At 44.4% G+C, this 20,406-nt stretch overlaps 1 protein-coding gene, 1 long non-coding RNA gene and 2 other non-coding genes across 4 annotated transcripts in view; 3 read left to right on the top strand and 1 right to left on the bottom strand.

Moving 5' to 3' along the window:
* Nucleotides 1–17,655, bottom strand: part of LOC118302739 (protein TANC1-like) — a 32,250-nt gene extending 14,595 nt beyond the window's left edge. Inside the window, exons 1-10 of the mRNA XM_035629123.2 lie at nt 17,467–17,655; nt 17,136–17,234; nt 15,690–15,893; nt 13,801–13,893; nt 12,055–12,185; nt 9,459–9,759; nt 8,705–8,986; nt 3,983–4,099; nt 3,099–3,389; nt 2,385–2,515 (exon numbers count right to left, since the gene is read on the bottom strand). Of these exons, the coding sequence (XP_035485016.2) occupies nt 2,385–2,515; nt 3,099–3,389; nt 3,983–4,099; nt 8,705–8,986; nt 9,459–9,759; nt 12,055–12,185; nt 13,801–13,893; nt 15,690–15,893; nt 17,136–17,211 (1,626 nt within the window). The 5' untranslated portion in view covers nt 17,212–17,234; nt 17,467–17,655. The remainder of the gene's footprint in view (nt 1–2,384; nt 2,516–3,098; nt 3,390–3,982; nt 4,100–8,704; nt 8,987–9,458; nt 9,760–12,054; nt 12,186–13,800; nt 13,894–15,689; nt 15,894–17,135; nt 17,235–17,466) is intronic.
* Nucleotides 17,656–18,241: 586 nt separating this feature from the next.
* LOC118302510 lies at nt 18,242–20,262 on the top strand. The gene is made up of 4 exons (XR_004790574.1): nt 18,242–18,385; nt 19,174–19,370; nt 19,660–19,753; nt 20,088–20,262. It is a non-coding gene; the product is annotated as an uncharacterized LOC118302510 (long non-coding RNA).
* Nucleotides 19,426–19,561, top strand: LOC118303501. The gene has a single exon (XR_004790758.2). It is a non-coding gene; the product is annotated as a small nucleolar RNA SNORA31 (small nucleolar RNA).
* LOC118303499 lies at nt 19,795–19,925 on the top strand. The gene has a single exon (XR_004790756.1). It is a non-coding gene; the product is annotated as a small nucleolar RNA SNORA31 (small nucleolar RNA).
* Nucleotides 20,263–20,406: the final 144 nt, after the last annotated feature.

The raw sequence follows: 20,406 nt of genomic DNA, 5'->3' as shown, positions 1-20,406 counted from the left end.
GTTCACACAACAACAAGCTGGATTGATTTGACTGTGAAGAATAAAATGGACATTTTGAATTGTGATTTCAAAACCATCCCTGAGTGCAACTTTGTGCGTTTATTAAACATTGAGCGCATCATGACTCTGAGAAAAAGTAATGTGGTGTTGATGAATTGTGTCAATTGAGTGACCCGAGGGGAACAAATAGCACCGCACCAATTCAGATGCTGTGTGTGTCTGTTCAGAGTCCATTATCTGTTCGTATCTCAAGAAGAAAGACATAAAAAAAACGGGGAAAGACAATCTCTCAGCCTAATATCACGGAATATAAAAACCTATGCATGGTCGCAATAAAATAACACCGAGATATGGTGTAAACACAGAAATCATAGAGGTAGCTGAGTCATAACTTAGTGTTCACTCGTTCCACATATTACTGCAGAGTGCCTCTAAAACACGTTGGTTCATTCAGGCAGAAAGCTGAATGGTAAACAAAAGAAATGACAGATGCCGCTTGAAATCAGGGTGATTTTTACTTTTTTTTGCAATAAAGGAGCCCAACTGAACAAAGGCCTGAGATGCAAAAACACAGAGATTAATGGAAACTGTTTTGCTGGAAATAAATAGTAGTAATCTGTAAATTGCAAGTGCATTTTTTGCAAAAAAAATATACATATTCCCTCATGGCTTTATAGTAGATTGATCCCAGCCTACACCTCGAGTGGTTCCGCACACACTGTTCAATTACATTATCAGCGATATAACTTCTGAGCGAACACCCGCGCCATCACAAGTAGTCTGACTAGTTCCCATGGAAACTCTTATTGAGGCCAAGTTAGTAAATTTAGAAGCTTCCATGTCATCTGTGTGATGCAATCCACAGCATGTTCTTCATGTGTCCCAAAAGAGAGAGAGAAAGAGAGAGAGAGAGAAGAACCTGACATAAAAAAAATATTGTGTCACAAATGTGCAGCCCCACGTCTCTTTAAAAAAAAAAAGATTTTAAAAAGATGCTGAGGTGTGTTTATCCCTTTTGAACAGATCCCTCTTCGGTGTTTTACGAAGGCTTGTAACAGTTATAGCTCCCTACAGGACAGTTTATGATGTTGTATTATATTATATTATATTACCGCACTATAAAAATAAAAAAGAAATCTGGTGAAACGTGCAGGAGGGAAAAAAGAAATCCAGGCGCTATCAAAACAGCCATTACAAGAAGCTACAAGAATCTGGATATTCCTCTAATATAAATATAATTTCTTCTTTATGTCTGTTATAAATGCAGCTGGGTCAGCAGTCTGCACGGCAACAGGATAAAGAAGAACTACAGAGAATTGAATTGTGTGATTATGTGAGTGTGTGTGTGTCCGCTTATGCCTTTGTGATTACTAATTGGATTTTATATTTATTTATTTTATTTTACGACATTATTATATCATATTGTTTTGTATAGGTGAGGACATTTCTTTACATGGCTGTTTGTTGACTTGATTTTGGACTTAAGTCAAGACGAGTAAAATAGTTCAAGTTTTTGAGAAATGTGCTGATTTGCATTCTTGCAGACAGTTGGATGAGAAGACTAATATCACTCAATATTGGTGCATTAAATATTAAGCTACAGCCAGCACCTGGTTAGCTTAGCTTAGCATTAAGACTGGAAACAGAGGTGAAACAGCCTGGCTATGTCTGAGGCAAGCGGCAACCCACTGTGATGTCAACAAACTAGTTTTGAAGCATTTTGGCCAGCGCCATGTTGTTTTTTGCTCGTCCACCTACACCTCAATCCATGCACCTATTGGATGTCACTAGCTGTCAATCACACTGTATCCTGGTCCCAGTGCATATGGAGCTTTATCGTCAATTTGACTCTGAATGGGACCATAATTTACAAAAAAATTTACATCAGGCTGTATTGAAGAAGACTTGAGACTAGTGAATGAGACATAAACTCCTCGGGAAAATGTTTATTGATGTTGAGGGAAATTTTTCTCATAGACCACTATAAAAACTGACTTATTTTTTGCAAACCAGTGCTGTGTGGTCGTTTCCAGAGAATATACAGGTTTTAGGCAACTTCAGCATTGGCTTCAACAGTCACAGTCTACGGATTTTTTTCAAAAGACAATTATTTGGTGGGTTATGTGTCTCTTATACAGATTAAAGAAACAGGACACAATGTGATAATTGGAACGCTGTGGAAGCTTCGTGTCTCCAGTCATTATGCTAAAATGAGCCAACTCTCTTCAGGCCTCAGCTTCATATTTAGCAGCGAGAGTTGTATTGATCTTCTCATCTAACTCAAGATGAGGACGCGAGTGAGAGGGAACTTTGTAATTGAGAGTCCTCACATGCATAGGAATACAAACGTGTGTGTGTGTGCGTGTGTGTGTGACTTGAGGTACCTTGGCAGCCAAGCGTCTGACTGTCTCCTTCCTCTGTGCTTTGCCATCGCCTGTTCCCGCGGCAGCAGCACTCAGGCTGGGCTGGGATTCAGCTGGCTGTTTGGAGGCTGCTCTTCCCTGCTTATCCCCACCTGCACACAGCACGGAGCGACAACAACAGAACGCAAGGCCGCCATTAACTCTCGTCAGGCGCAGTCTCTCCGGTGTGAAGCGCGGGGGACGTCGGGAGTGGGGTCGGCGAAGAAACACAATTCAACCGCTGCAATCAATTAGTGCATCTGTAAGCAAGACTGGAAACGGCGGCGGCGGCGACGAGCGAAAAAAACCACACTCGACAGCAGCGAGAGTGTTTGTTTCAAGAGGGCGAAGAGTGATCCGTCTGGTCTCCTCACTCCTCATGCTATACCCTCTGTTCAATATGGGTTATATAAAACAGTCATAGTCCAGTTACACATTTGCAATCAGCAGAGAAACCTCAGGGGAGAACTTGAAAGAAGAGTGCATGACCCAGTTACTAACTCCTTCGCCAAACAGTGGAATTTTATCTTGTGTTTTATTTCTTCTAACATCGTACAAGAATCTGACTTTGATGGAGAACGCTGGATAATGTATGAATTCACCTTCAAGCTTTCCTGCTGTGATCTCCTTTGAGAAACAATCTTTGAGATATTGCATGGAAACATATTACACCGTTGATAGAGATGGGGGACTCACATTTGGGGGAGGAGCTGGGGCTGTGAGGGATGCCGGGACCTCCCTGTGGCGTACGCACGCCGTGACAGCTGAGCGTCACCAGCCGCCAGATGATTGCAGTCTTGCCGGATCCGGCGTTACCCACGACGACGGCACCACGTCCCTCGCAGCTGCTCGTCTTTCTCAGGACCTCCTCCAGATGCGCGAAGAGCCAGTCCCGTCCGACAAAGGGCGTTTCCGCGGTGATGCCGGGGACTTCGAACAGCAGTGGCTTGAGCATGATGTCGGCTTGTCTGAAGGCCACCAATCTCCCTGGGTGGATGGAGAGTCAATGGTTAAAGCCCCAGTGTGTAATGTATGTACTTTTCTGGCCAGCATCTGGTGGTAAAGTTGCAAACCACGACCCACTGAGCATCCGACAAGGGACACTTTATGGTGGCGCACCGCTAATTCAATTTCCGGTGTCCTGCAGTGCGCGAAATTCAACGCGGATGCAACATACTCTGGACCGTTTTCTGCAACAACCGTACTTAATACTGCGTTCCATTGTACCTCGGAACTCGGACCCCAGAAGTCGAAACACGACGTAGCAAACATGGCAACTCACACGGAGGTCGGGTCTCCCTAATGTTACAGTATTGAACTCATTCAAAGTTGACGAAAAAACATCAGTTCTTCGTTGCAGGTGATTATAGTTATATGAACACACAATTATGGACAAAATATTCAATTTATGTGAATACGTTCTTCTTCACACTGTAGCTTTAAAGCTGCATATATGAATAACTATATTCTATTAAAGTAGTGACATTGGGCAAAGTGTGAATGAGTTCAACATATAGTATTCAGATCTTTCTGTATAATTACACACACGATTTCGGCTGGAGGATAAGCAGACAAAATACCTTTGGAGTCATCATTTGCGCGCCCAGCTGTGCTATGTTTGCGAACGGAGCCCCTGTGTCCGGCAGCCCTTTGGTTGTCCAGATAACTCAGATCCTCCAGTCGAGTGGAGCTGGTCGCTGTGAACGGGGGAAACGGATGAAAGGTGTGAGCGAGATGCAGGATGCGAGCAAAGATACAGATGCATACCACACAAGTGTCAAATCCATTGCTCGAGTCCAAGATTGTATCCATGGAAACGGGAGGCATAAACAGCTGTTGTTCTCATTGATACAGTAAACGCTCGATGACCTTGAGGGGAGAAGGAAGAGGAGAAGAAAACAGCTCGGCTTGTGTCCAGTGATCTCGAGCAAACATGAGTCCGAAATGAATGTTTCAGACTGTCTCACGAGTCAGGACACCAACATGTCGCCAACTGTAGCTGCTGTCGGGGACATGGCAGCACACATTCTTCTGATGACCAAATTAGGCACATGAAAGCCAACATGATAAATAAAATGAATAACATCAAGACAAGACCAAGAGACAAAAAAAAAAAGAGTCGAAAGAGTTGTTTGCTCCCACATTCGCCTATCTATCCGCCCACTCGGACAATAAAGAAATGGGCTTTGTGCAATCAGTTGGCTCTGTGGCGCTCTCGAAAAAATTCATACTCTGCTGTTATGGCAGAGTAAAAAAAAAAGGAAAGCCCTGTGCACTGAAACGTAATCCCGTTTAAAAAAACACACACATTCCTACAATAAAGTCTATTTAATCTTTGTGAAACATCATAAATTTGTAATGTTATTGACACTGTGAGGTCTTGGTTTATTGTAGAGCCTCTTGTCTCTGGTGTTTTGTTTTGTTTTTATTGCATTAATGTGTTGTGGGTTGAATATTTTATGAAAGAATAATATATGTTATTGGCAAAATATTACAAACATATTCCTATATATTACAGTTCATAAAGCAGTCCGTAGTCAATTCGACACATGAACAAGTGAAGGAACTTTATAAGTTAAGATGAATTTGTTTCAGGGCTATGTCATTGCATTGCGTTTAATCTTACTTGTATAATTTGTTTTTTGGTTGGTTTTGTTGTTCTCTTGGCATTTTGTTTTTGTTTTTGCCTTTAAGTAATCGTTGCCAGGATTTACCTGGGAGACAGAACAGAGATGGCTTTAAAAGTAAAATAGTAAAAAAGTAGAGTCTGATTTGAAGCCCAGAAACTAACATCAGAAGCTACTGTCAGAATTGCCCGGAGTCACATTTGTCTTCCCTCCTGAACACATTTTAATATTCAGGCACAACTCCTCAGACCGACGCTCCACGAGTAACATGTCGTTCCTGGTCAACTGGTCATCTGTCGTTTCTGTTCTCGTCTCAGTCCGTTCCTCGCTCTCTTTCTTTCTGGTAATGAAGAGGAAGCTAATCTAAGTGGTTTACGGATTCGAGGCGCGGCGGAGAACTAACTAGATTACGTTCACCGCAGCCTGGAAGTGTCTGGGGCTTATTGGGACTTCTTGGGCTGGCGTAACATTAAAAAAACCAATATTACAGATATTGGTTTTCTGAATCTGGAGTCTGCTCGTATTTGTAATACTGGGTCGTGTTTAAGGTGGGATAGGTCTGCATTTAAGTGCTGCCATATTAAAAGGTATTAATATAGAAATATAAGGTATTATCACACACACAAAAAAAACATATGAGAAACAATTGACTGACAGGAAAACATTTGTTATATTTTAAGTGTTTGTTTTCAATGGGAGGTCACAGACAGGCCCATTCCATTCATTCATTGCTTAAATATTTTTTAAAAAACAATCCTGTGGAAAATCTTGCATTACTGCAGCCTCTAATCTCTTCAGAGTGAGATGGAGAGAAAAAAAGAGGCCTGAGTCACATTGCACTCATCTCTAAAATACCACAGATGAAGAGGTCAGACAGACAGCAGACAGGACAAGTGCAGCTCCTGGACAGATGACGACCTCACGCTAGTATAATTATGTACTGTACACGTTAAATGCAGTCACTGGTAATCTCAGAGCATCCGAGCGCAGCTGCTCGTACACCTCTGAGCTGCTATGGGGCTTAAAGCTTTGAGGCAGCGACTGTGGTCACAGCCTGAAGAGGCTGGCCAGCGACATCTTGAAGCGTCCTTTCGTCAGGACAAATCCCCAAACTCACTCTACAGACACACGTGCGCCGCAAAACACAATAAATTCACCATGAAGCATAAATGCTCGTCCATAACTCCATCTCCTTTTTTTCGAGAACAAGGAGAGGAGCCCTTTGAAAAGACTACAGCGCATAGGTCTACCACCTTTTCAACACATCATTTTCTGATGTAGCATCTCTGCATGTGGTCCATCATCCTACCGCAGCAGAGTGAGGGGGTGTGGACGTCATCATTATAACCATACACAGCTTATTAGAGCACATGAAACCTGCTCTGTGGAGAACCAAGTAGACAAAGAGCGGCTCCCCAGATGCAATTACAGAGGGAACATGATTGCGATAAAAGAAAAAAGAAATTGGGGAGAAGTAAATAATAAACCCTTGGAACGTCGAATTCCCTTTGAATGGCCAGAAGAGGGGCTTTTAGGGCTGAGCATCCTTTTCTGTGATTGTAAAGCAAGAGCTTGAGTGGAGAACGGAGGATTGACAGGACCTTCGCGGTGCGAGGATGGAGAACAGTCTGCGGCACAACAGTGTGAAGGAGGTGTGGAGTGGGATGAGAGAGATTCGCTGGAGACAGCGAGGCCAAATGGCTTAGTGGACCGAAAGACACAGTGAAAGAGTTAAAACGCGCTTTCAGCCCGGTTTGACACCGGGACACCACCAGGACGGCTCTACCCCCACCTCACCACCCTCGACAGTCCAGCCTGATGGGACCCCCCCGTTCGCCGCCACCCGACCCCGTGCTCGCTGCCCATCCTTCTGTTCCCCGCTGGGTGACAGGGTGGCTGATTACGACCCCTGTTGATCCTTTGTCACTTGGAAAGGTCAACTCCGCAGCCCAGGCCCAAGCCTCCCGCATCCCCTTATAGCGTCGGCCTCAGAGCACCTAAATCACGAGGAACACATCTAACACCATTTCAGCCTTAAGGAATAGCTCGACATTTGGAAAGTGCCCTTAATGCACTTTTTGGCACAGAGTTAGATGAGAAGATCAAAACCACTCCTATACTGCTCTGTAATATATGAGTGAGCTTTAGAGATTCTCTCACCCTTGGACAGAGCCATGCTGGCTGTCCAACCCCCCCCCCCCCCCCCCCCCCCCCCCCGCATCAGCTAAACTAAGCTAGCTGTCAGCTTTAATTGAATGGACATGTAATAGTGCAATTATGTGGTTTCCTAACCTAAAAAGCAAATAAGCACATTTTGCAAACTGTAAAACTATTAATTTGAAGTTTAACTTTCAGTTGCCTGCCTGTGCAGTTGTTGAAAACGTGATTCTTCATTGCTTTTATAATATGTCTGTGTGTGTGTGTGTGTGTGTGTGTGTGTGTGTGTGTGTGCATGCGTGCTTGTGTGTCTGATTGATTGCTAAATTAAACTGAACATCTGCAATGTTATATATATATAAATATATATATATAAATATATATATATATAAATATATATATGATCAGACTGTAATCATCATCTTCTAAGATTTGTTTTCTGTTGATGTTCTGCTTAATGTTGCTGTTTTGCCAGCGCCTTTCCATCAGCTACATTTTTTTCATTACATCATTCATTTTGCTAAATTGAAACGTTAAAAGTACTTAAGTATATGTTTATGAAACCTCCCCTCATTATATTCTTAACTGCGGTCCGTTTTTCTTGTAGCCCGACCATATTGCTGCCATAACAACTTTCAATCTGGGATTAATTCAGGTTTAATTTGATCTCTTGTGTGCCATGACCATGTATGTATGTGCACCGTTACGCCGTGGTCTAATCTTTCGTGGATGCGGAGCAAAACTCCAACGGCTGCGGCGCAATGTGGCTCGCTTCATCTTTATTCTGAATTTCATCAAGGGCGCCTAAATGAAAGCACCAGCTGACAGGAGGAACTGGCAGGCGATACTGTGCATCCACTCCTTTGGGAATCTCTTCTTTTGCTCCTACCACAAATTAACTGACATCTAAGGGGAGAAAAAAAGAGCCTCGTGCACTCGCAAAGATCGTGACTGGAGAGGGGGGTGGGGGGTGGGGAGTGTTCTTACGACAACTGGAGGCCTCTGAGGACATATAACTGGTACTGCTCACTGGGTGAATCCAGCTTTGGCGGTGAGCAGAGGCCCCCGGCACATGGTGCGACGAAGCTCAGTTTGCGTTCTCAGCATCGGATGAAATGTTGGAAAATGTCAAGTCAACGATCAATTCAATCAATGTGACATTCAGTCAATATTTATAAGTCTGTTAATTAATCAGCCGGATCACAGCTGTCACATTCACGCGCTCATTAACCTACTTCATCGACAGTATAATGGAAGCTTTAGCAACTCACTCACAAGCTCACAAATGAACACACTATATCTCGTTTGTATTATTCCGAACAAAAATAGAAGTGTTGAAAAGAAACGTTGAGGTGTCACGGTGGGGTTACGCGTGGGACTATTTTCTTGGCTGGGAGTAGTGACTTTCTGGATTCGCTTGGGAAAATATAACACATTGATCAGTGAGCTTCATTGGCGCTGGTGGATTTGTCAAACTATTACCTCGATCGCGCAGTAGCCGGCGAAGACATAACGTACCTGCCACAGAATTTGGCCGAGGCATCGCAAGGGAGGAGGTGCTGTGCACGTGGTGCTGTGGGAGGGGCCTTTTCGGTGCTGGCGGAGTCCGGGGCTCCGTGATGTCAGTTCTGGGTAAGGCCTCATCCGGTCGGGCGGTCAGATTCACCCTGGTTGGCCCAGTAAGGCGGTCCTCACTCACATGGCCCATTGCACCAGCACCGCCCACGGGGCCGTCGTCCTTCGTCAGAACATCGCTGGAGGCGCTGCGCTCCTCATTCTCAGAAGAGCTTGTGATGGTTGCTAAGCGATACAGAGAAAATACGTTGTACTTGATGTGCCCTTTGACCCTTTTGTATTTAACTATAAATACAAACTCTATTTAGGGAGAAAAAAAGTGGCCTATTTTAGGAGAATTAGACCCATAAGCAACAAAGACAGCAGTGTCCCAGTTTTGACAGGAGGGAGCTGAAGGCTGGAGGCTGAAGTGGCACAGGCAACGTGGAGAAAGTTGCTGTGGGGTAGGAGAACACATTTGACGAGGACTTGATGTTGCATCTACCTCCCTATCAGCACGTAGGAAGGTGCGGCACTTTTGAGCCACTGGTCAAATTTGGGTTTTTCTGATAAGAAAAATGTATCCGATGTGTCCAAATAAAGCTTTTGATGCATAGTCAAGATTATCTTGTGGCCATGCTCTGCCTAGTGTAATAAGCAATCTGAACCCATAACATATAAATAGATCTTGGCCAGGACACACAGCCACATGTCTCACCTGTGATTCCACTATCCTTGCTCTCCAGGGTGGAGGTGGGGCTTTGACAAGGAGGCCCAGGGCTGCTCCCGGGGAAGGGTCCAGGGGCAGGACCAGGGGCAGGGCTGGGTACGGGACTGGAGAGGGTTCCACTGGGGCTGGTGCTGGAGCTGCACTGGGGTGACGGCAAAGGTAAAGGCTGGGGCAGAGGCTGGCCACCAGCGCTGGTGCTCAGGGTGGAAGAGGGGCTCTCTGAACAGGGGGAGGCAGTGCTGCGGGTCAGAGTGGAGCTGGGACTCCCCCCCTGGGCAGAGGTGTCACACTGGGAAAAAAAAAAAGAAGGAAAGCCATGAGATAAGCGAGCAAATAGAATAAAGTGACAAGAAGAAAGGACTGATCGAGCAAGAGAAAGAGGAGCGGAATAAGAGAAACACACCTACACCCAGTTACAGTCCTCTGTTTAAAAAAGAGGTAGTCAATTGACAGTGTCAGTTGCCTCCCTTTTTAAACAATACTCCACTGTGCCTGACAGTGTTTGTGCGACTGTGACTGTTTGAGTGTGCACGCAGATGGTACATGAAATGATAATTCCAGTTATTTTCCTCCGGTCTGTCATTTTCCCCTAGTTTTGCATAATGACGGCTGGTCGCGCTGAAAAGTAAATCACTCGCTGTAGACATTTACAATTCACTGTACACGTCGCACGGCTGTCTGATCCACACAGGGGCAGATTTCACAAAGACCAAATGAAATGTCAAGATTGTTCACAGGTGCCAGGACGTATATAAACACATCAGACCGCTCTGCATGGGGGGGGAACTATAGCTACACAAATTACACATCCAATGCCACAATATACGCGCGTTCCAGGAAATGGGGACATCTGACGTTGGATGAGAGAGACATCACAGCGTGTGTTTACTGAGTACGGGCGCGCTTCGTGTGCTGTTTGGAGTTGGCACCGTTTGTGTTTTGGGACAGCAACTCGCTGCACATGAAGTTCTACAGTAAAGCACAAATACAAAGTGGTTTTGAATACAATATGTCACAGTGGTGGGGAAAAAAAGGTACAAAGATAAGAATCAGATCTAAAAATAATTTGGATTATTTTCCCAACAGTTTTAATAAATCTCAGTAGCATCATATCTATTCACAAAGAGCCTCCTGAGGCCAGTTTTTATTAGTAAAGAAAAATACGTGCTTCCAACCTACAGCTCTGCAATACATCATGTTTTATTAAAGCTACAGTGTGTAATATTTAGAAGAACGTATTCACAGAAATGTAATATATTGTCCATAATTGTTTGTTCATTTACTGTATGTATAATCACCTGCAACGAAGAACCGGTGTTTTTTCGTCAACTTTGAATGAGATAAATATAGTAACATGAGGTGGACCCGACCCCTCCGTGTAAGTCGGCTACGTCGTGTTGTGCTGCGTTCCGGTTCCACTGCGACTCGGGAGGTCGGCCAAAAATCACCGCCCGACTTCCGGTGTCCGAGTTCCGAGCGGTTCCGAGGTGTAATGGAACGCAGCACTAAATACGGTTGTCGCAGAAAACGGTCCAGAATACGTCACATTCGCGTTGAATTTCCGCCGCTGCGGGAAACCGGACATGGAATTAGCGGCGCGCCAACATAAAGTGTCCCCTGTCGGATGCTCAGTTGGTTGTGGTTTGCAACTTTACCACCAGATGCCGCCAGAAAAGTACCAAAATTACACACTGGGGCTTTAAGCTTATTACATTAGAGGCCTATACTATTACCACAGTCTTGCTTGAGTTAATTTTTGAAGTTTGTGTTTTTCTATACTTATGTTCTTAGAGGAACAATATTGAAATAGTTTAAATAACTGCACATATCTGTATCTATTAATGTCTGTGATCTTTAACCATCGCCGAGGCACTAACACAAACATGTTTGCACAAAGCTGTGAGAACTTTTTGTCGGTAAATGGACAAGTACGAAAAATAAGTAGTGTTTTATTTTCTAATTTTCCTCATGCTTGTAGTTTTGCTCATACACAATTCAGGTCTCTTCATTACTGATGCAACATTTCTGCAACGCAGAAGCTGTGGGGAGACCAGGCAGCGGACTTGAGACGGCTTCACTGTTATTCCCTTTATACCAGAGCCTCATCTATCTTAGCCGGGACAACCCACATTCCTCATATGAACCTCGCTATCTCTGTGTAACTGACTGAATCTGGAGCTCAGGTGGTGGAATGAGGCTGGGAAAATGGGCCATGGCTGAGCAATGAGACGAAGAGGGACATAAGCACATGCAATAACTCTCATGCAGAAGGGTTCAACCAATGGGGCACTGAGCAGAGAAACAGAGCCCCGCGGAAGCATAGCAACATAATTAATAATGTTGTTAAATATATATATCGATCCATTTTTCCAAGGGGGATTTGAGTGGTCAAATCATGCACCAGTATATAACACGGTGTTGTAAAGAACTTTCAGTAAGGCGTATTTAAATGTTTAAAGGACAAATAAAGATCCTGGTGGCAGTGGTGGCGTAAAAAAAGGGGAAGGTCATTTCATAAACCATCCATTGACTTTTCATTTGACATGACAGCAAAGGGGGCCAGTAAATCAATATGCTGCTTTACCTTCTTTTCCCTCCTGTCCTCCATAGGAGAGCTAGCAGTGCCAGGCGTTGCTTCTCCCAATAAGAAGCATAGTCTGGTCATCAGTTCCTGGGTAGAAAGGGAGGAGCCCAGCTGGGGCTCCACGTGGAGGTCTGCGAGACACACACACACACACACACACACACATTCGGGACGCAAGGATTAACAGGCAAATAGAAGCGCAGCAGGCACCATGAAACCACCGCCCTCTAACTTGCGCTCTCGTTTCAGCTCAGCTCGCTCGTGAGGTTCCTGCTCAGCAACGTCGCGAGAGAAACTGCGTGAAATGTGCGACTCCACAGGTCAGGTGCGGCCCCAGCTGCCCTGATTCTCGATGCACAATGACAGTGGCTTTCCAGGGCCCGCTCGAGGCAGCAGCAGCAGCAGCAGCAGCGAGGGGTTGTGTGAGGTTGTGAGTTTCTGCCTGTGCACACGCCTGCCAGGTGCTCTCAGTTAAGAGACGGGGTGTGCATTACAATGAGCCTGGTGTCGACTCTGGAAGCACGGCGACGGAGTCTCTGCCTCAGCTGTTGCCCCGGAACTCGCCTGGCTGACACAGGCCATGTGCTGCATTCGTTCATCACTGTTTAAGGCTCCCTGGTGCCGTGACCTCCAACCCGAGCCGCCTCCACGACCCCACACCCGCCCACTGCAGAGTGAGGCTTTGGGCAGTTTCCAAATCCCTGTGCTTTGACCAGCGGACACAGCAACACATTCCTCCGTCCTCACGCCTCATCCGTGCGCCGTTTATCGGCTGAGTAACATGCATATTGAGTAGGCACATGAACAGAATGACAGGACATCACGGATTACGGGGACAGCTCGCTCCTCCTCACGAGAGTCTTGGCGCTCACACATCACGCTCATTTCACTCTGCTGATTCTTCCTCATTCTTTCTTTCCTTGTTCGCCCCTTCTCCCTTCAAAGGCGCTGCATCACGTCGGTTTGGTGTATTCAACCCAATTGTTTGTCAAACGCAAGCTCAGCCTTGAGAGGATCAAGGTCGGTGATGAGAGGCGAGCCTGATCACTTTTGTTCCCATCAGGTGCCCCAGTTGTAGCCTGTGTCCATACTCTTTTCACCTCACAGCTTGAAAAGCTGCCGAGGACCTTGGCAGGGAGGGTTGACGTGTATTTCAGAGAGGGGGGGTAGGAGAGAAAACTTTGCATTTAGTCAGCAGAGCACCTAGATCCAATCTGGAGTAACATGAGGACACACAGAATGTCCAGTACTATTCATCAAACCACCTAGCAGTTGCCATTGGAAACGGGAAGCGGAGAGGTGCCTGGCAACGGCGATGGAAGATGCTTCATAAAATGTGTTTAGCCAGAGGGGTAGTCTTCTGGTCAGAATGACAAAGAACGCTGGCCGAGTTGTGGATAATACATTATTATGACTTTAATCGTAACAACATGGGCATGCAGAGAAGTCTGGGGCAAAGACTCGGGAGAAACTGTGATAAAACAAATGTACTTTTAGTAATACACCGAGGATTACATAGACAACACTCACATTACACACAGCTGAGAGGAAAAAACTCAACACTAAAGCATTTTAGATGTAGTCATAAAACAGATAGGAACATTCACCTCCGTTCGCATCTCATCACTCATTCTCGTCTCACCTCTGCCTCATTCATTCTCATTCAGCTCCATTGATCAATACCTGGAGAAAACGGGCACGATGCTAAATCCGCGCCCCCACACACACACACACTCCTGCGCTCACCTCTGTGGTGTGTCCTGCCACGGCACGAGGCGAAGACGAGAGGTTCCCTCGCACTAGAGGAGTCCTCCACATACTCGAGCCTCTTTACCCGTCCTTTGGCCACGGCGAAGAGGGAGCGGGGAGAGGGAGGAAGAGCAGGCACGGCGGGAGGGCGGGAGGGAGGGAGGGATTGAGGGTGGAGATAGGGAGGGATGTGAGAGAGAGAGAGAGAGAGAGAGAGAGATTAAACCTCCCCAGATGAGATCTGTGGTGCAGAATTTGAATCGAGTCCCAGGAGTATAAAGCAGTATGTACAGAGAGCGACCCGTGCATGGAATCAGTACAATATTCACTTTACCGTGGGCGTTTATCTATAATATATTAACACTGCTAATGTGTGTGTGTGTGTGTGTGTGTGTGTGTGTGTGTGTGTGTGTGTGTGTGTGAGAGATGACACAGACAGCACTGCTCTTGCATTGACGTGTGTGTGGGTGTGTCTCAATTTATGCATCCGAGGGTTCTTGGAAGCGCAGATTTCCGAGGATCATTCGCGAGGACGAGGTGTTTTTGCGAGCGCTGTATTTTCACACTCAAGGTTATTCTGCGTTTGAATCCTGCGTGTGAATACGCTCGGAAGAAACACTCTGCGGGTAACCAGCGCACGGTTTATTAATATTTGATTTGGAATGACCACCGAAGAAACGAAATATGACATGCCAAAAAAAACCAAAAAAACAAGGCAGTGCTGCATGCAGTGAAACGTCATAGCACCTTATTTTCTGAATGGTTGTAATCGCTTACAGGACACTGCCCCCTGGTGCTTCGCAGGTGAAGCACCTCAGGTAAACACAGGAGTTTGTTTGCTTTCCATCCAACAATAACAAAATTATTAAAAATGTCATAAAATGTTAACAGTTTACAGTTTTTTTCCCTTGTTTTTGATAACAGCTCAGTAACATCCACAGGGATATTTGAAGTTATTTTAATAAAGTCAAGAAATACTCATAAAGCAATACATACATTGTAGTAAAATAGTGGTCTAAAAGGATTTTTAGGCTATTAAAGTCCCTCTCCTCTCAAACATTTGTTTTACTTATTGCTGCTTCATGCGGTCGTTTACATGACGCACGTGCAGGGACTGACGCACACAGGGCTGTTTTCGCGCTCATCTGCTGAAGGAGGAAATTTCCTGAGCTCGCCCCACGTCAGACTTCAAGATGTGTACGTTCGAGCATGACATTTTATGACATCGCTCACAACAAGACGAGGGAAAAGTCATGGTCCAGTGTGCGAATTACACAAGTGTGAGGCGGAAACCTGAAACCTCCAGCTCACATACACTGAAAATGGAGCGCGGCAGTGATGTAGGAGACATTTTTTTCCGGGGGGCATTCTTCTTATTATTATATACAGTTTGGTGCACGATCAAAGGTGTATGTATACATTAACTACCTACAGCACAAGTGATGCGACAGCAGGCTGTGTTAAGGAAACTAGCCGCACAATTTTATTTCCAGCACCGATGGTTACTTTCATGACTTTATGTCACATTTTTTATATATAATTAGATATTTTTTTTACAAATATAACATTATAAAAACTGACCTACCTAATTGGGGTTCATTGCCTCGAGTTGTACTGTTCAATCATTAACTCTGACAATCTGTCACATGTGCTCGGCCCCGGAGGGGCTCAGTCTGTGTGCTCTTGTGTTTTCTGTCACATGTATGTAACAGCTGAACGCTCACAAGCTCCCCGCTAATCAAAGCAAACCCCATGAAAGCGTTCTGCTATTTTTTTTATTTTGCTGCCACTCCATGGTGCACAGCTTCGTCTGATTCTCCGTTGTTCATACTGAAAACCACGCTTTGTTCTTATGTCACCGTGAGCTTTTTGAAGGTGAAACCCACCTGGGAACCTGATGCACGATTGGGAGGGAGCCATGTCGACCTGGCGAGGGAGAAGGGGTGAGGATGGTAGAGAGATGGACCCACCCCTGGTCAGTCTCAGTGCTTTGACTGGGCTCTCATTGTGGCTGCTGTCGTGCTCCTGGAGGTGTCGGGCGCGTCCGCCGCTACCCCTCTGCAAGGTGCTGTGAGTGTACACCTCAACACCTGCATGGGAGAAAAAAACGGGAGCGTGTCGGGGAAAAGATAGAGAAGGGCAAGTGTTATTATTTAGAAAACCTTCATCATGGTTAAAAAGGCAGAACTGTGGCGGTTTAACATATCCCAGAGAAAGCAGTGTGAAATATGTCTCCTGTGACAGAGAGAACATATCTTGTCTTGGAGGCATATTGCTGAATGAGGTAATGGAAAGTTGGCGATGCCAGAACATCTATTTCGGGGAATGGGATCACTTTCAATAATGAGGTTAAACGTGTAATACGTGAATTTAATATTCCACACATTATGCCTAATCCTGTGTCTTTCAAATAAATATCATGAATGAGAAGTCCCAAAGCCGGGTGATCGCAGAGACCTTGCTCTGACTCGGAGTTCCACTGTCTGATATGATAAATTCACTTGATATACCGTCGCATAATTCGTACAAGTGCAAAGAGGATCATTGCTCTGAAACTTTAATGATCAGATTTTAAGAAGTGACCTCGCTCTGTGTGAATGATCAGAGCCAAACCCACAGCCTGTAAACACACTATATCGTTTTTAATGAGACTGACACAGTTCTCCGTCTTCCTCTATGTTCTTACCCAGAGCAGCGCATTATGAAAAATTGATGAGCAACATGGTTGCCCTAATATGGTTGCTCTAATACTGAGCTTGGCTTACGCTCATCTATCTCCACTGCACAAGTCTGAAATCTCCTCGCTGACAAGCTCGTGCCTGCGTGTGAAGAACACAAACTTAATTCTGACAAGTAAACGTTCCAGTTGGTCAGCGCGACTTTCAGGTCACATTTGAGTGACAGCACTACTAAAAACCTGTTTACAGCAGATGCAAGACGCTTGATACCGAGAGCACAGATTAGTCTCATTCGGTTATAAACCATTCACAAAATTAATTTTTGAAATTCAGTAGTTTTTTTTTTTTTTAGTAGGTCATGGTGTTTGCCTAACTAACCCACTCTAACTTCGCCTGACACACTTTAAATGCAAGCAGCGGGACACTGAGTGAAGGACAGAACACACTGATGAATTAGGCTAATTGAAATGGCTCTGCTCGCATCACCCAGGAGGAGCGAACCTGAATATATTTCCATGAAATAAAGAAAGACCTGAGCAGCTTCAGATAAATCTCCCCCTCCTGCACATATTTGTGATCAGGAACATCACATATATATATATATATATTCCATATGCAGATAGAAGCAGGGGATAAAATATCATTAGTTCTCACCTGGATGTCTCTGGCTCTTCTTTTCTCCACGTTTTCCTCCTCCCTCTCTCTTGTTTCCAAACACTGCTCTGAACATAACTGTTGCTGTTGCTTTACTGTCTGTGGGGAAAAGAGGAAGAAGAAAAAAAACATTAGCAAAAAATAGTTAATTTGGAGCAGGAACACACCATTTCAGGCAACATTCACCCCAAACTGTTGGTGTACTTAATGCATCTGTTGGAGAACTAGATGCAATTGGGGTTTGTCGTGGTCGGTAATTTCTTCAGCATTATTATAATTAACACAACAACATGTGTGAAGTGACGCTCTGCAAATCAGATCTCGCTGTTACCTTGTTTTCAAGTCTTTCGTTGTTGATTGCAAGCCTTCACGTTAATCCACAGGACGCTGATGGAGCAGGAGCGGGTTTTTTTTTAACTCCCTGAGAAAAATACCGCACCTCCTCACTCGACTCACGCAGAGAGAGAGAGATGGAGAGGGATGGAGAGACGGTCACGCGCGTCGTGCACGTGCGTGTCTGTCTTGCGGCCACATGGCCTGGTTGTCTGTCCTCCTGTATTAGCCAATTGAAATAATTATGGGTATTAATATATCATCTGGTGACATGGACATTATTGGTGCAAACCCCATAATTCTCTGCAGCAGTCAGAAGGTGGCAAAGTGAAAGTAAAAATAAAAAACAAAAACTTAACCAAGTTAAGAAAAGTCAAATCGGATTCCTTTAGAGCGAGATATAAAGCGCAGATAGAGCAATAAAAAAACGTTTAAAAATCTGTACGGGTTCAATTAGCAAAGGAGAGTAAAGAATGACTTATTTAATAACTAATACAATAGATCGAAATTACTGAACTATATCCATCCATTAATTCTCTATGGAGCCTGTCCTGAGGGTCGCAAGGGTGGGATGGAGCCAATCTCAGCTGACATCGGGCAAAACATATATAGATCTGTATATATATTAAATCTAAAGAAAATTTGAGGAAAAATAAATTTATTCTAACAAGCACTTTATAGATTAGGGTAGATACGAGTGACCTCCACAAGGGGGCGACCTTGTGAACTAACGTTTCGTCTTCATCCTCAAGGGGGCGAACACGAGCCCTCGACGAAAAACTATATATACTAGCGACCGAAGTCTCCTCGGTCTTTGAGTCGACTGGTTCACACCGGAAGAGCAGGTCCTCGTTTTCTTCAGTTTAAAATGCTACAAAACCTCGGAGATTCAATCTTCACTAACGACATGTTCTGTTGTAAGTATATATTACGTCGCCATGTTGAGGAAAAACGTAGTTGTGGAGTCGAAGCGTTGTACCGGATCGTGTGCGGACACGTGTCTTTTTTGCTCAGGCCATTTTGTATCGTTGTTTGAATCCGTTTCGTGTCACTAATGTTCAGAAATAGCAGCCGCTAGGTCAGCTGTTGAATTGGCAACGATACAAAATACCATAAAGGTGTTTTTTTGGGGGGGAAAAGAAAGTAACTGCTACACATGTTAGCTTAGCCTGGGTATGCTACATTGCTACCATGGCCTCCCTCCGGCTAGCCGCGATGCTAACTTGAGCGACTTCCTGTTCTCTCAGAACACTTTAGCCCGACCCAGTGACTCCCTTGTCTCAGAATGTATACGATTCACGTTCAAACTAACGTTGAATTAGATTCGAGCTGCAATAAGAAGTTGATCGATCACTCAGTCGATTGGCTGTCAAATAAAACCTGCAAACATTCCTTAGTCGGAGCTTGTCAAATATGGTAATTTAGTGCTTTTCCTTTGAAACCTGATCAGAAATTTAATATTTTGATGTTTTGGTCAGTTTGAAGAATAAATAAATAAAGAGCGCTTTAGCGGATACGTCTGTTTTCTATTTAGATGTTCCGCTTTTAGCAGGATTTATTTCATTTCTTGATGTAATTTAACTGCTGTCATGTCACCTTTTAAACTTTTAAAGTTCAGTGTTGACGAGTTCATGAAAACATTTACTCTGTATTTGGAGCACTGGAAAATAACCCATCTTCTCCTGCACTTTATTTTTTATCCTAGTGGATCACAAGGCATTTGGTGGAGACCTGTATGAGCCAGATGGAGGCGGAGGATGATGTTGGTGGTTTGATCTTCAGGAGAATATCCTACTGATGGTGATGCCTCTGTCACAGCAGTATAAAATGACCTGAGGAAATGGGTCTGAGACGGCAGCTCTGACAAGACCGCGGCCGTCTGCGTCACCTCTGTTTAAACATGTATGTAAAGGTGCAGTACGTCTACTTTGGTTCTCACTGTTTTACGGAACACAAGCTGCATCTTTGACAGCCTGGGCTCTCTGCTGTGAGACATCCTGGGTTTATAACTTTCAGATGCAATATCAAACATCCCTGCGCTTTCTGCTCGCCTCTTTTCCGAGGCGTCTCGGATTGAATCGGGGAGGATAAATGAATGTCCAGTATTAACCACGAAACCCTTTGTACTTTATATATTATTCTGTTAAGAGCCTGTAATGTAATGTTTGTTCCCCCCCTCTCCGGTCTCAAGGTTTCAGATTGGTGAGATGAAACAGTGAGGAAGAGATTGCAGCAGCTGTAACAGACACTGTTGAGCTGTCCTGGGAAGAATTCATGCTTTGAAAGTGAGTACTAGTAATATTGTCTTTTAGTTCAGGTGGACATTTTGCATCCACTGATAGACCTGAAGCGGTCGTCAATGGCTTCTAGGTTTGCATAGAGATGCTACACTGACTCTTCCTCGCGCTTTCTAACTGCTGCATTATAGCAACACAGATTGAGTTAAGGAATACAAACAAGCTTGTTCATTCAAATGTGGATTTTTTTTACCTGTTAATTCAAACACTGCTCTTGCATTCAAGACAGATGTAGAGGATCAATATATCAGGTTAACATTTCTGTTCCTTGAAATGTCGGTATTGTTTGCCGATCATCTTACAATTTAAAATTTTCTTGCAGGTAATAAGCATGATCCCTGATGGAGATTGGACCAGTGGAAAATTTCTCTTCTCCCTGATGACAAACTCGCCAGTAAATGTTTGTCAAGATTTTCATCTGCCACTCATACACGTGATGCACAGCCAGTGTCAAACTAACACCAGTTTATGAAGAAATAAAAATGTATTTAAGTCAATCTCTGAAGTGTTTTTGTCATCTCACAATGTGAAGTGTTTAAAATGAGCTCATAACTAAAATAGAAATGAGACTTTTAGGTTTAGCTAAGGACATACTGAAAATATGCAAATTACTTTTGGTGAGTCTCCTACAGACTCATCTG

Source organism: Scophthalmus maximus, chromosome 4, assembly GCF_022379125.1.
Source record: "Scophthalmus maximus strain ysfricsl-2021 chromosome 4, ASM2237912v1, whole genome shotgun sequence".
Lineage (NCBI taxonomy): Eukaryota > Metazoa > Chordata > Actinopteri > Pleuronectiformes > Scophthalmidae > Scophthalmus > Scophthalmus maximus.
The sequence above is the reverse complement of the archived record's forward strand: the minus strand, read 5'-3'. Positions and strand labels throughout refer to the sequence as shown.